Below are 15955 nucleotides of genomic sequence, written 5' to 3' on the forward strand. Positions count from 1 at the left end.
GTCAGTGGTAATTTATTAGATGAGTCTAAAATATGTAGAGCTACAATTAGATGGAGAAAATTGCGAAGTAGAACAGGTAAAGAAGGAAAGACTTTTTGCAAGTGTGAGTTAAGAAGAATAATACTGTTTAAGTAATGTAAAGGCAAAGAATCTGAGGTGGTGTTGCAGATAGTAGCCGATATGAACCAGTCTCCAGCTCCATCCTAGGATATAATGAAATTAGTAGAATTTACCGTTTCCCTAGCATCCTTTTTCACACTTCCAGAGCATGTAGGTCGGTAGCTATGTGAAAGGTTGAAATTGGTAATTTAGAGCTGTTGTTGAAAATGCAAGCCATATTTCAGTGTTGATCTAAATAAGAAAAAACAAATAGTAACATGTAAAGTATCTGACCGTTTCTCTGTGCTCAGCCCAATCATAGGTTTTCCATGTTCTCTTCTGGACTTAACAGTTTGAAAATCACAGGAAAGTTAGAGCACTCAGGAGAAAAGAACAGATTTAATAATAGAGTTGAATAACAGTATTGGGGTGAGCATAAAAGAAATGGCCTGAAGTTACAGCATAATAGTTTGGTTAAAAAGGTGTGACAAATAGTTTTCCATTGTTAACTTAAGATAAGTACTTGAATGGAGGTATGGGCTGTTGAAGAGAGCCTGTGCTGGGGCTGCCCTGAGGAAATCTCAGTCAGACTTTCAGTCGTACTTTGCTGTTGTTTTGCAGTTTGAATTTGAATGCCGGGCTCGTGGTGCAGACATCTTAGCCTACCCACCTGTGGTGGCTGGAGGTAATCGGTCAAACACTCTGCACTATGTGAAGAACAATCAACGCATCAAGGTACACAGACCCCCTTCAGTGCTGCTTCCTCTGGGTCCAGATGTCTTAGTAAACTCTAACCTCATGGTCCCCTAAACTTCAGCTTTCACAAACTAACTGCTATTTATAAATCCCTTACAGACATGATCTCATTTGATCTGCACATTAGCACTGTGAGATAGGAACAATTATTAACATGCCTGTATAATAGATGAGGAAAATAAACTAAAAAATTAGGTAACTCGTTAGTGCAGAGCCAACTATTCTAGTCTAAAGCCTCTGCTCATTTCACTTGATAAAGCTCCTTTGCTAAGGACTTGTGGCAACAGTGGGCCAAGCATATTTTGGGAGCAGACAGGTTTTACAACTATCTTGTAGCTGTGAGGGAACTTATTTTTTATGGTTTTCTCCCCAAGTGACTATACAAGTAAAGAATCGTGTATTCCTTTATTAAGTCTATTTTTAATTATCTACTTTAATTTACAGTAAATTCAAAAAATAAATATAGCAAACATAAATTATACAATATAATTTTTTTTAATGAATACCCATGAACCAACGACTCAACTCAAGAGCCAGAACATTACCAATATGTTACATCTGCGTGAGTACCCTTATGCTCTGGCACCCTACTGCCTCCCTCCCAAAGGTCACTAACCAGTATCCTAAATTTTGTTTGTCATTCTCTTGATTTTTTCAATAGTTTTATCACATAGACATGATTCCCCAAACAATATTTATTAGTTCTGCTTGTTTATGAAATATATAAAAATCATATATTGCTATATGTAGTTTTGGGGACTCAAACTTTTCTTTTAACCTCAAGTACGATAAGATAATACAAATTTTTTCTCAGGTATTTGTATCTGTTTACACTCCTACCAGCAGTGTATAATTCTGTTCACCACATCCTTTCCATCCCCTGATATTATCAGACTTCTCAATTTTTGCCATTTTAGTTGGAATAAAACAGTATCTCATTGTGGTCTTCATTTCCATTACCTCAATTACCAGTGAAGTTAAGCATCTTTTCTTATCTTTGGCATTACTGCTTTCAACTTGCTAATGTGTTGTTTAGGATATTCTGATTTGTGTACATGAATGAGATTGTCTTATAATTTTTCTCATACTGACTTTATGGTTTTCATTTCAAGGTCAAACTAAACTCATAAAATGAATAGTTTATTTTTTAATATTGTAAAATGGTTTGAATTAATGTTTCTTGAAAATTGGGTAGGACTCTCCTGTGGAATTATTCGGGCCAGATATCTTTTGTGGGATTTTTAACTATGATTCAATTTCTTTAATATACTGAGGCTTTCTATTTTTCTTTTCCTTTATTTATTTATTTTACATTTCTTATTGTAAAATGTAACTACTGGAAAAGTACTTAAACCATAAAAGAATAGTTTAATGGGTAATTATAAAGTTAACACCCATGTGACCGTTACCCAGGTCAAGAAATAAAACGTGTAGGCAAGCTACAGCCCTCTGGGTGAAATCCAGCCTGCCACTTTGTTTTTTAAATAAAGCTTTATTGGAACACAGTGGTTTCCACTCCCCCACCCCCACCCCATGGCAGAGTTGAGTAGTTGCACCAGAGGCAGTACGGTCCACAAAATAAATATTATCTAGCCCTTTACAGGAAACACTTAACCCCTGAAATAGGACATTACTGTGACCCCCCCACCCCCAAGAAGCTTTTCCACCATGTGGTCCTTCCCTCCCTGTGATAACTCCCTCTCTCCCTGATAGGGTAACACTCTCCCAGTTTTTATGGTGATCATGTCTTTGCTTTTCTTTTTATTTTACAATTAATAAAGTAGTTTATATAATTTGGTTTTGGTCATGTTTGAACTTTATGTATTTGAAATATTATGTCTGTGTCTTCTTTTGTACAGCAGTATATTGTTGTATGCCGCTGTAGTTTGTTCATTGTAATTGCTAGAGTGTAGAATAGCAGGTAGAGTATGGCCTGTGAAGTTAAATATATTTTCATAAGAATACTAAGACATTACATTATGTGCTCTTTTTCACTCTTATTTTCTCTCAACTGTACTGTGAAGTATCCCAGAGGCCTTATGACATGCAATATCACACCAACTTGAATGCAGAAGCAAAGATGAGACTCCAGCTGTCTTCTCTTTGTCTATGCTAGACAGAGATTTGCAAAAATGTAAAACACTGCCACTTTTCTAACTAAATATTTTTATTTAGAAAAATAGTTATTTTCATTAAAAATGTTATTTTAGCATGTAATTAGTGGGTTTATTGTTATTTTTAAATGAATAAATATTATAAAATTTTTTCAGTTTGAATTTCTTAATGTGATAAATATCCATAGATGGATATTTATATATTCTCCAGGTTTTTACCATTATGAACAATGTTCTGTGAACATTCTTGTACATTATTCATGGTATGTAAGTTATCAAGGTTGCCTAAGAGACACCTAATAATGGAATTGCTGGGTCATAGGATATGCATATTTGCAACTTTCATAGAAAACGCCAGACATTTCCGAAGTGTTTTTATCAGTTTATATTTCCATTCTTCTGGAGACAGTTTGGTAGATTATATTTTTGTACCATTTTGTCTAAGTTTTTAAAATTGTAGTATTATCTTACATTTTAATCTTTTGTGTTTGTACTAATGTACCCTTTTACCTTCTTTTTTTTCTTTTGTTTTGTTTTCCCTTTATGTACCTTTTTACATTCTTGATATCTTTATTTGTTTGTTTGTTTATTTATTTTTGGCTGCATTGGGTCCTTGCTGCTGTGTGTGGGCTTTCTCTAGTTGTGGCGAGCAGGGATTACTCTTCGTTGTGTTACACGTGCTTCTCATTGCGGTGGCTTCTCTTGTTGTGGAGCACAGGCTCTAGGCATGCAGGCTTCAGTAGTTGTGGCACAAGGGCTCAGTAGTTGTGGCTTGTGGGCTCTAGAGCACAGGCTCAGTAGTTGTGGCTCGCAGGCTTAGTTGCACCACAGCCTGTGGGATCTTCCCGGACCAGAGCTCGAACCTGTGTCCCCTGCATTGGCAGGAAGATTCTTAACCACTGCACCACCAGGGAAGTCCCTTTTCTAATAAATCTTAATAGACAGTTTCTTTAAAAGTAAACAAACATATTCTCTGTGAACCAGCAGTTTCTTTTTAGGTATTTTTCCAAGAAAAATGAAAACATATGTCCAAAAAATGCCTTATACAAGAATGTTGATAGCAAGTGTACTCATAATAGTCCAGGGGTCCATAACCAGGATATTAGATATGGAAATTACCATGTGATATACCCTTGAAATAAGAAGGAGCAAACTACAGCACTGCCAACAGCATGAATGATCCCAAAAGCATTACACTGAATAAATAAGCCAGACACAAGAAAATTGCAAACTATATGATTCTATTTATATGAAGTTCTGAAATAAGCAAAACTAATCTATGGTGATAGAAATCAGATTAGTGGTTGCTTCTGATGGGGTGTTGACTGGGTAGGGCCATGAGGGTGTGGTTACATGGGTGTATACATTTGACAAAACAGACAAAACAGACTTAATTCTATATACTTAAGATCTGTGCAAAGAAATCTCAGCAGAGGTTTGTGGGTTTTTATTAGTCTTTTAAAACCATCTTCTCTCCTGCGTGCCTCAGTGAAGATCCCGCGTACCGCAACTAAGACCCAACACAGCCAAAAATTAAATAAATAAATAAATAATAATTTTTAAAATAAATAAATAAAAATACTAAAAAAAAAAAAACTTTGCACATCATTAATGCTATTTTGTCTTTGTTTATTATCTCATCACACTGTGCCCTGGCCTTTGTTAATTTCACTCTTCTACTCTTTGTGTTTATTCTCTTGTTCTTTTTTTAAGCTTTTTTTTTTTTTTTTTTTTTTGTGGTACACAGGCCTCTCACTGTTGTGGCCTCTCCCGTTGTAGAGCACAGGCTCCAGACGCGCAGGCTCAGCAGCCGTGGCCCACGGGCCCAGCCGCTCCGCGGCATGTGGGATCTTCCCGGACGGGGGCACGAACCCGTATCCCCTGCATCCACAGGCGGACTCTCAACCACTGCACCACCAGGGAAGCCCTAAACTTCTTAAATTAGATGCTAAACTCTTTTTTCTGGCCATGCCACATGGCTTACAGGATCTTAGTTCCCAGACCAGGGACCAAACCTGGGCCCCCTGCAGTGAAAGCACCGGGTCCTAACCACTGGACCACCAGGGAATTCCCTAAACTCATTAATATTCATCCTTTCTTCTGTTCTAATTATAATTATTTAAGGATTAATATTTCACTTTCATTATATTCCATGTGTTTTTTTCATTATATTCCACTGTTTCTTTTTGCTTTTGCTGCATTAAGATTTCTTTTTCTTTGGTATTTCTCAGTTTTATTATATTTCTAAATACAAACTTATCATATATTATAAACAATAAATATAATATACTGTTTAAAATAATAATGATAAAATGAACAACCATGTATTCACCATCAAGGATAAGAAGATCATTGCTTATACCTTAGTAGTCCCTTGGGCAATCTCAAGCACATCTCCCTTTCTGTCTCCTACCATCTTGACTTTTGTTTTAACCTTTTTTTTTTTGTTTTTCTTCATAGTTTTACCACCAGTGTACCTATTCCTAAATATAGTATTCATCCTTGAAAAACTAGAGAATAAGCACAAATCTAGCTTTACAGGGAGAGAGACATATTGCCATTATTAGATGAAGTGACCTAAATAAGAAATAAGAGAAAATAGTCAAAAACTTCTAGGTCATAGTCTGGCTTCAGTTATCTGAAACTTTTCAACTTAGCGGGCAGGGTCATCAAGAAGCCGTGAGAAATGCAGAGGTCTGTTGGGGCATCTGGAAGGACTCTGTCATGGACCAGCTGGTAGGCATCTGGCAGAGATCTAGTCAGAGACAGCAGGCTGCCCTGTGGTTCTGCCTCTGAGCTCACCACGGCTACATCTAGCTGTCAGGAATAGGTCAAAGCAGAGCCCCCTTCTAACAGAGTTTGTTTAGATTTACCTGCATGTTGATCTTTCCTTCTTGCATCTTAGATGGCCTTTCTGGGATCACCTCCCTTCTACCTAAAGAACATCCTTTAGATGAAGGTGTGTAGCTGATAAACTTTTTCTACTTTTGTTTAGCCAAAACATCTTTATTTCATTCTCATTCTTGAAAGATGGCTGTGCTGAGGAAAACCATCCTAGATTGACAGTTATTTTCAGTCATCAATTTTAATAGATTATACTCCTTTCTTCTGACTTTCAGTGTTGCTGATTTTAAAGTATAATAATTATCATTCCTTTATGAAATTTCTTTTTGCTTTTGCTGCATTAAGATATCTTTTTCTTTGGTATTTCTCAGTTTTATTATATATCTAAATACAAATTTATTTTTACATGTCCTCATTATGATACCTCTGCTTCCTGAATCTGTAGATTCATGTCTTCATTAGTTCTAGGAAATTCTCAGACATTATTTCTCCAGATATCATCTCTCCCACATTCTCTCTGTTCACTCCTTCAAGGTCTTCAGTTAGATGTATGTTAAACCTCTTTTCTGTTTTCAATAGTTAATGTTTCTTTCATGTTTACATTTGCCTTGTCTGTCTGTGTCATACTCTAGGGGATTTTCGTAGGTCTGTCTTCCAGGAAACTAAATTTTCTCTTCATTTGTCTAACCTACTACTTCAGCCATACACTGAGTATTTTATTTCAGCAGTTGTTTTTATTTCCATTTGGTTCCCTTCAAATCCACAGTTATTCTCAATTGTCTCTTGTTGCTTGTTACCCTTTGTGATTCCATTTTTTATCCCTTTAAACATTTCATAATAGCAATTCTGTATCTCATAACTCCATTGTGTGGAATTCTGGAAGATCTAAATTTGGTATTTGTTGTTCCTGCTGACTCTCACTCACAGTGACCTACTGCCTCGTGTGCTTGACAGCCTTTGGTTGTGAACTCATATTTGCTTGTTGTTATTTTTGGGAAATTATGCAATCCCAAATTTGGGCGCTATTTCCTCTAAATGTTATTTGCATTTGCTTTTGCCAGAGTGAAGTGGGTCCTAATGACCTGGGGCCCTATTATCCCCTATGAGTGTCCTGGGTTAATGCAGGAATCTCCACTTCATCTTCCCCACTTTGCAACACCTTCTTTCCTATATACTGTAACACTTACCTTATCACTACTCAGCTCTAGTTTCAGTTCTGGGTTGATTTTTTTTTTTTTTTTTTTGCGTTACACGGGCCTCTCACTGTTGTGGCCTCTCCCATTGCGGAGCACAGGCTCCGGACGCGCAGGCTCAGCGGCCATGGCTCACGGGCCCAGCCGCTCCGTGGCATGTGGGATCTTCCCGGACCGGGGCACGAACCCGTGTCCCCTGCATCAGCAGGTGGACTCTCAACCACTGCGCCACCAGGGAAGCCCCTCTGGGTTGTTTTTATTCAAGAAAAAAAGTCTTTAAGATGTCTCTTATATGATGTAATGTCAACATTTCATAAAATATATTTTTGTCCAGGATCTAGTTGTTACCTAAAATTTATTCTATCATGTTTCCAGAAACAAAAACCACATTCATTCTTCTTGCCATTATTATATATGTAATTATTTGACCATTATTCTACTATGTGCCAAGTTCTGTGCTTATTTAGATATGAATAAGATATGGCCTGTCTTCAAGGGCATAAATAGAAAATTTCAGTATAACATGACAAGTAGTAAAAGAGAGATGTACCCAGAGTTTTTTGGGTTTTTTGGTTTGGTTTTTGTTTGGGGTTTGTTTGTTTGTTTGTTTTCCCCCCACATGTATTTTGATGGAGAGCAGAAGGGAAAGTGATATTCTAAAGTTAAATGGTTAACGGGTAATTATATTTGAATAAAGGCCCTGGATAACAACCTATATAGGATTTTTTTAATTAATAGTGATAATGGTAATATTTATGATGTTAATAAATCATAAATGCTAATGCTTACACCTAGTAATTCAAACCCCAGCACTCTGGTTCCAGAGCCAATGCACTTAACCACTCTACAGTGCCATCTTTCTTGAGCCAGTGTGAATTCATATGAAAAACTTAGACACTATTTCTTGTGAGAAGGAACCAGAGAAGATTAGTCTCCTTTAAAGTAGAGTTTTTGTTTTGTTTTGTTTTTTATAAAATGAAAGGCATGAAGAGTTTAAATTAGAAGAAGAAAGAACTGACAGTCGTTAAGTCACCTACTTTTACCTGTCTTACTTTTGTTCCAGGATGGGGAAATGGTGCTGCTGGATGGAGGTTGTGAGTCTTCTTGCTATGTGAGTGACATCACTCGTACCTGGCCTGTCAATGGCAGGTAGGGCTTCCAAAGATCCCACTGCTTCTTAGGGGTATGAGTTAGAATATGGGTCTATTTGGAATAAAGAACTAAAGAAATATACAGGTTCCCTCTAGTACACATTAACTGCCTTTACAAAGCTCCTGATTATTTTCTAAGACTGTTTTTTATTAATCATATCAAGGATCAGGCACCTAAAAACACCTAGTTAACATGTGCACACACACATTTTTTGAAAACAAATTTAAGTTTTTATTTTCTGAGTACAAAGATAATATTTAGGTTATGGTAGAATAGTTTGGACAGATTAACCCTCCGATAACAATTATAGAATCTGGACAAAATATTAAAAACAAGTATTTAAAGGCACTAGAAAGCTTCCTAAAAGCCTGTAGAAATAGCAGCATAAGTCTATCCTTGAAAGAAGAGCTATAATGGGTTAGGTCTAAGTGGTTAGAGTATTTTGCTTGAGGGAACTCCCCAATTCACACAGCTTGGGCATCAAGAAGCCACAGCCTAGTTGGCCTGAGGTGTTAAAGGACAGAATTAGATACTAGCAAGGAACCAGAAAGATGGGAAATCCTGAAAGAGAGGGTACTGCAAAAAAGGGTGAGGAGGTCCAAAATTTGCGTATAAAATATTCCAAAATCCTTGGCTGATCACTACATTATATTCTAGGGTGAGATCCCAGGAGGCTCAGCAAAATACTGGCAGCCAGAATTTGAATGGACTGAGCAGAGACTTTAGTTACTTCCCACTAAGAGCAGAGCTTGCAGTTTGAATCCAGCCAAGTTAACAAAATCACTCTTCAGAAGAACATAACAGAATTTTAGAATCTCTACATTGTATCATTCATAACTTCTACTGTTCATTTTAAAAAATCACTAGACATAAGAATCAGGAAAATGTGACCCATAATCAATAAAATTATAGTCAATAAAAACAGATCCTAAATAACCCTAATGTTACAATTAGCAGATGAGGACTTTAAGGCAGCTAACAATAGCTGTGCTCAAGGAGTTAAAGGAAGATATAAGTGTAATGTGTGAACAGACAGAGAATCTCAGTAAGAAACCAAAAACTATAAAAAGAATCAGGGATTCTGGAGAGATGGCAGCAAATAATAGTTTTTCAGTCTTTCCAAATTTTCAAATAAGAATGGAACAACTAGGTAGTGACTGGTATCCCAAACACCAGGTAATGGGGTATCCTTAAAATCTCAAAATACAAATAGTTATGAACATACTATGTACAACCACAAGACCTGGGTGGTATCAGTATCTGTGTGGAAGGAGAAGGAAGCAGCAATGGTGGGGGAGGCTAACTGACAGACCTGAAAACAGGAGAACCCCAAAATAACCAACAGCTATTCACAGTCAGGATAATGAGCCAATTTCAGAACAGAAGCTGAAAATGGGAAGAATTTGCCAATCCAGTGGCCCAAGAAAGTCTGAAGGTGCTGGGCTCCCTTCTAAGACAGGGACTCACACTTAAGGTAAACTGCTAGAAGTAGAACAGAAATTGAGCAGGTTAGGAACTAAAGAGAGGAAAGAATGAGATGATCCAAATCAAAGAGGGGGGAAAGGGAGTCCCCTGGCAGTCCAGTAGTTAGGACTTGGCACTTTCACTGCCTTGGCCGGGGTTCAATCCCTGGTCGGGGGGAAAAGATCCCAAGGGCCATGCAGTGCAGCAAATAAATAAATAAAACCTAAGTGAGGGAGAAGAACTAAGGAAAGATCTGAAACAAGCTGCCTTGTTTTTTACCACTACACCAGAACAACAGAAGATTACACTCTGAAGTTAAATCTTTTATAAATCCTGCCTTATTCTAAAAGTACAGGAAATTAATTTCATATAAAATAAGCAATTAAAAAAGCATCTAGGGGACTTCCCTGGAGGTCCAGTGGTTAAGACTCCATGCTTCCACTGTAGGGGGCGCAGGTTTGATCCCTTGTCAGGGAACTAAGACCCTGCATGCTGCCCAACACGGCCAAAAAAAAAAAAAAAAGCTTCTAGGTTAAATCTCATAAAAAGTTATTAAAAGCAAAAGGAGAATAAGGAGCAGAATAACATCCCTACAGAAATGAAAGCATGCCAGAAAGACATGACTACAAAATAGATCAAAACAATGCCCTTTTGTTTTAAAACAAGCTAAAAATTTTTAAAGCAAATCATTCAAAACATGAAAAAACAACATATATCAGAATTAGAAAATCTTGGTAATGAAGTGACAAACTCAGAAAAGAATTAGAAATAAATTTAAAATCATTTCAGGGGCTTCCCTGGTGGCACAGTGGTTAAGAATCTGCCTGCTGGGCTTCCCTGGTGGCACAGTGGTTAAGAATCCGCCTGCCAGTGCAGGGGACATGGGTTCGAGCCCTGGTCCGGGAAGATCCCACATGCCACGGAGCAACGAAGCCCGTGTGCCACAACTATTGAGCCTGCGCTCTAGGGCCCGTGCTCTGCAACAAGAGGAGCCACCACAATGAGAAGCCCCTGCACCGCAAAGAAGAGTAGCCCCTGCTCCCCGCAACTAGAGAAAGCCCATGTGCAGCAACGAAGACCCAACACAGCCAAAAATAAATAAATAAATTTATTTTAAAATAAAGAAATCAAACCAATTAAAAAAAAAAAAAAGAATCTGCCTGCCAATGCAGGGGACACAGGTTCGAGCCCTGGTCCGGGAAGATCCCACATGCCGCAGAGCAACCAAGCCCATGCACCACAGCTACTGAGCCTGTTCTCTAAAGCCCACGAGCCACACTACTGAGCCTGAGCGCCACAACTACTGCAGCCCACACACCTAGAGACCGTGCTCTGCAACAAGAGAAGCCACCGCAAATGAGAAGCCCACGCCCTGCAACGAAGAGTAGCCCCCGCCTGTTGCAACTAGAGAAAGCCCATGTGCAGCAACAAAGACCCAACACAGCCAAAAATTTTTTTTAAATTTTAAAAATAGGCAAAGAGTTAGAACATACACATGAAGGAAGCCCTGAAGAAGAAAACCAAAGCAAGGGAACAGAACAAATACTAAAAACTATAATTTAAAATTTTCCTGAAAAAAAAATATTGAAACTACCTTAGAAAGAGCACACTGCGTACCTGAGAATATCAGCCCAGGAAAAAACAACACCAAGACATAGTCTAGTAAAATTCTGAACCTGCAAGGAAAAGAAAAATTCTTTTGGGGACTTAGAAAAAAAGAGGAAAGGAAGGAAAGGAAACTAGACTGTTATCAGACTTTTCAAAAGCCAAGCTTTATGAAAGAAGAAAATAGTGTAATGTATTAAAGATGCTCAGAGAACAAAAGTGTGAGCCAAAGATTTTATCTGCAGCAAAAGAAACTTTCAGCTATAAAGGGTACAGATCGTTAGGTGGGAACTTAAAGAACATTACTCCCATGAATCTGCTGGAGCTGTGTGATCAGGAAAGAGGATATCACAATAAATCCTACAGATATCAAAAGGATAATGAGATAATATGTGAACAAATATGTGTATTCATCATTGTTAGTCATTGAGGAAAATGCATGTTAAACCTCTACACATCCACTAGAATGGTTGAAATTAAAGAGACCAACCATACCAAGTGTTGGCAGTGGTGCAGTGCAACGGGAACAAAAAGACTTGTACAAGAATATTCATAACAGTTTTATTCACAGTAGCCAAAAACTGGAAATGACCTAAATGTCCATCAGCAAGGGAATGAATACACAAATTGTGGACTATTCATACAATGGAATACCACTCAGCAATAAACAGGGGACAAACTACTGATCAAAATAACACCATGGACATTATTCTTAATGAAGGAAGTTCAACACAAAAGAGTACATATTGTCTGATTCCATTTATATGACATGCTAGAATAGGCAAAACTAAGGTGAAAATAATCAGAACAGTGTTTCCCTCTCGAGGTAGGGGTGTTGATTAGAAATAGACATGAGGAACTTCCACGAGGGGGATGGCAATGTTCTGTGTCATAGGGATATGGATCTGGATCTCATTTCTCCAGGGAAACAGCCAGTGGGATATATTATGTATGTATGCATATGTAGGTAGGTAGGTTGGTTGATGATCGATTGATTTTAAAGAACTGGCTTATGTGATCATGGGGATTGGCATTTCTGAATTTCAGAGGGCAGAACTGCAGGCTGGAAACTCAGGCAAAAGCTGATGTTGCAGTCTTGAGGCAGAATTCTTTCTCCAACATAGCAAAGTAGTTCTGGTATTTGAATTCATTTAGTGCAGGCTACCTTTTGATCCATGTTTCAGCCAACCAACCAAATAAACCGTTAGAGCCTTTCTGAGCCCTCAAGCTTCAGCATTGAATCCAGAATCTCTCCTTAGTGGACCCCTATCAATAAATTCAGCCTGATCCAACTTTATGTTCCTTCCATCATTAGCCCACACATGAACATCCATTTCTATACATATTCCCAGATTTTTGTCTATATAAATAGGAAAAATCGTGCAGTTCTTTTTGGATTATAGTGCATCTCGTCATGGGTCACACTTTGTACCTAACTTTTTGGGACCTGCTGGGAGTAACGTCTAGTTGTGGGTCTAGAAGCAACTACCAAGGCAGCTGCCTCTGGGGAGATACCTGTAGGTTCTCAGTCAAAACAAGGTTGGCCTCCTCAGACTGGGGTAGAAGGGCTGCTTCTCCTAGCAAAGATGACTCAGCAGAATTTAGGGGTTCAGTGTCCCCAGCTTCATCACCACCAGCACATCCATTTGTCAGAATTGTAGAGCTCAGATTTGTACATTTCAGTGTATATAAAATTTACATTAGAAAAAGAATTGTTAAAAAGTGTTTAGTAATACTGAGATGGGGTGGAGCATGTTTATACTCATCAATGACAAACATAACAGTGTTAATAATGGCTGAACCTGGGAGATGGGTGTGTAGGTTTTCATTATAGCATTACCTTGCTGACTTTAACCATTCTTATTAGGGGACATTTATAATTATAATTATTTTTAAAATCACAGTGAACATTTTTGTATATTCAGCTTTTTTTGAATTTCAAATATTTTGTCAGGATGGCTTCTTAGAGCAGAATTACAAACTTAAATTTTATGAGCACCTTTAAGGCCTTTGATTTAACTGGCTGTACTAATTTACAATTCCATCAACAATGTATAGGGACTTCCCTGGTAGCACAGTGGTTAAGAATCTGCCTGCCAATCCAGAGGACATGGGTTCAAGCCCTGGTCTGGGAAGATCCCACATGCCGCAGAGCAACTAAGCCCGTGCGCCACGACTACTGAGCCCAAGCGCCTAGATCCCGTGCTCCGCAGTAAGAGAAGCCACCGCAGTGAGAAGCCCACACACCACAGCAAAGAGTAGCCCCCATTTGCCGCAACTTAGAGAAAGCCCGCATGCAGCAACGAAGACCCAACGCAGCCAAAAATAAGTTAATTTTTTTTAAAATGTATTAAAAACACATATCATATACCACCCAAGCTTGGTATTTTTCCCTCATTTTTCCCCATTACTGACGAAGAAATTATTATACTAAGGACACCTGGAAACTAGTAAGTTATTAGTAGCCAAAGTATTTTTTTTAAACAAATACATTTTATTTACTTATTTTATAAATTAATTTATTTTACTTTATTTTTGGCTGCGTTGGGTCTTCAGGTTGCTGTGTGCGGGCTTTCTCTAGTTGCGGCAAGCGGGAGCTAGTTTTCGTTGCAGTGCTCGGGCTTCTCATTTGCGGTGGCTTCTCTTGTTGCGGAGCACGGGCTCTAGGTGCATGGGCTTCAGTAGCTGCGGCAGGTGGACTCGGTAGTTGTGGCTCACGGGCTCTAGAGCGCAGGCTCAGTAGTTGTGGCATGTGGGGTCTTCGCGGACCAGGCTCAAACCCATGTCCCCTGCATTGGCAGGCAGATTCTTAACCACTGCGCCACCAGGGAAGTCCCATAGCCAAAGTATTGATTAGTTTATCCCATGACATCTGCTTTGCCTATAAGTGGATCCTTAGGCTCTGTTGTTTTTTTTTTTTTTTGGTTGGTTTTTTGTTTGTGTTTTTTTAATGGTAAAAAAAAAAAATGGAGAGGATCAAGAGTAAGCCTGATCTGGCCCTCTGACTGCATTCATGGCTGGGTGCATCTTTTAACCTCACCCCGTGTCTGTCAGCTGACTGTTTGAAGGAGAGATTGTTGTTGCTGCCCCAGCTTTAAGGGTTATTGCTCTTCCTGTTGAGCATCTAGGCATGATTGAGGTCCTGTCATTAATGCTATACTGGTACTGACTAAATATCAACAATGCCCCATCATCATTGCCTTGGAGTTTTTCTAATCAAACTTAGAAGCAAACTTCCTACAATATCAGAGAGTTCCAAATTCGAGTTCTTGGGTTTTCCTGTCCCCAGGTTCACGGCATCTCAGGCAGAACTCTATGAAGCTGTTCTAGAAGTCCAGAAAGCTTGTCTGACTCTCTGCTCCCCTGGAACAAGCTTGGATAACATCTACAGCATGATGCTAACACTGATAGGACAGAAGCTTAAAGAGTTGGGTATCGTGAAGAACATTAAGGAAAATAATGCCTTCAAGGTACTTCACTTCCTTTGACCCCATTTCTTAAGAACACCTGACATGCTGCTTAGTTTTTATCCTACGTAAAACTAATTAGATTTAGAAATGGTGTTGGTGATTCTTCACCAGTAGGAGGGACTTTTTTTGAACATGGATTAAAGCAAAAGGTGCAATACTTATTTCTACCAGAAGATGGCAGCACATCTGGTTCATTGCATACTGTGTAACTAGCTCAGAATTCAGAAAACAAAATGAAGTCTGGTACAGACAGGGTGGAAGAGGACATAAAACGGAGGAGAGGTTAACTCTTTATTCTTTTGTAGTGATTTTGAAAAGGTAGAGGTCGAAGGGGAGGGTGTTTCTTGGCTTCAGTAACATTGTTGAGACTTTTAACAATATCCTCAGTTGCCATGTTTAGTGAATTTCATCTGCATCCAAAATGTGATAGTGTTCAGTAAAAATTTAAAGCCTCAGCTTTAAATTAAATGGTATGCGACCATGCCAGGTGGTCAAACGAAACAGACCAGTAAGGCATCTCCTAGCTCCAAGTTTAGGCTGCCAGGGTTTCTTTTATCAATAGGAAAAACGCTATAAATTCCTCCTATTCATGCCAACAAATCTTTAATCAACGGATAGAAATATCCAAGCTAGTAAATGCCTAATAATTACTGTGTTACATGGTGTTTCATACCTACTCCACAAGTTGCTGTGAGATACTTAGAGTCTCCAGAGTAGCCTTCCTAAGAGGGACATGCGAACACTGAAAAGAGAACTATTCTAACACAATTATCTTCCCTCCCCCAAGAAAAGAGATTTTCATTTGCCGTAGTCATTACTGGGCTTACCCCAGTTAGCATGTGTGTAGTATATTAAATTGTAAGAATAGAAATGTGGATTAGTTAGAATGCTGTTGGCAGAATTGCATACAAGAGGTGGCAGTTTTCAAGTCTCTTAAGCATTAGCCCGAGGATAGGTGAAACAAGTGGCAGAACTGGGGGCAGGGGTCAGTATTAACACATATCTCATGGCGTTATATATGCCCAACTTTCCCCTTAAGGGGTCATTGCTCTAATAACACTGAGGTAATATCTTTTCCAGGCTGCTCGAAAATACTGCCCGCATCATGTTGGCCATTACCTCGGGATGGATGTCCACGACACTCCAGACATGCCCCGCTCCCTCCCTCTGCAGCCTGGTATGGTAATCACAGTGGAGCCAGGTAAGGGGAGGTGCTAGCAACCTCTGATCCCTTGGGACATGTAATTCTAGTGTTAGA

At 38.8% G+C, this 15955-nt stretch overlaps 1 protein-coding gene across 1 annotated transcript in view; it reads left to right on the forward strand.

The window, feature by feature from the left end:
• XPNPEP3 (X-prolyl aminopeptidase 3) overlaps positions 1-15955 on the forward strand; it is a 63894-nt gene that overhangs the window by 38851 nt on the left and 9088 nt on the right. The window contains exons 6-9 of the mRNA XM_022596461.3: positions 721-834; positions 8070-8155; positions 14517-14697; positions 15778-15898. Of these exons, the coding sequence (XP_022452169.1) occupies positions 721-834; positions 8070-8155; positions 14517-14697; positions 15778-15898 (502 nt within the window). The remainder of the gene's footprint in view (positions 1-720; positions 835-8069; positions 8156-14516; positions 14698-15777; positions 15899-15955) is intronic.

This window comes from Delphinapterus leucas, chromosome 11 (assembly GCF_059928025.1).
Source record: "Delphinapterus leucas isolate spDelLeu-1000000601 "Yukka" chromosome 11, BTC_Dleu_Yukka2, whole genome shotgun sequence".
Lineage (NCBI taxonomy): Eukaryota > Metazoa > Chordata > Mammalia > Artiodactyla > Monodontidae > Delphinapterus > Delphinapterus leucas.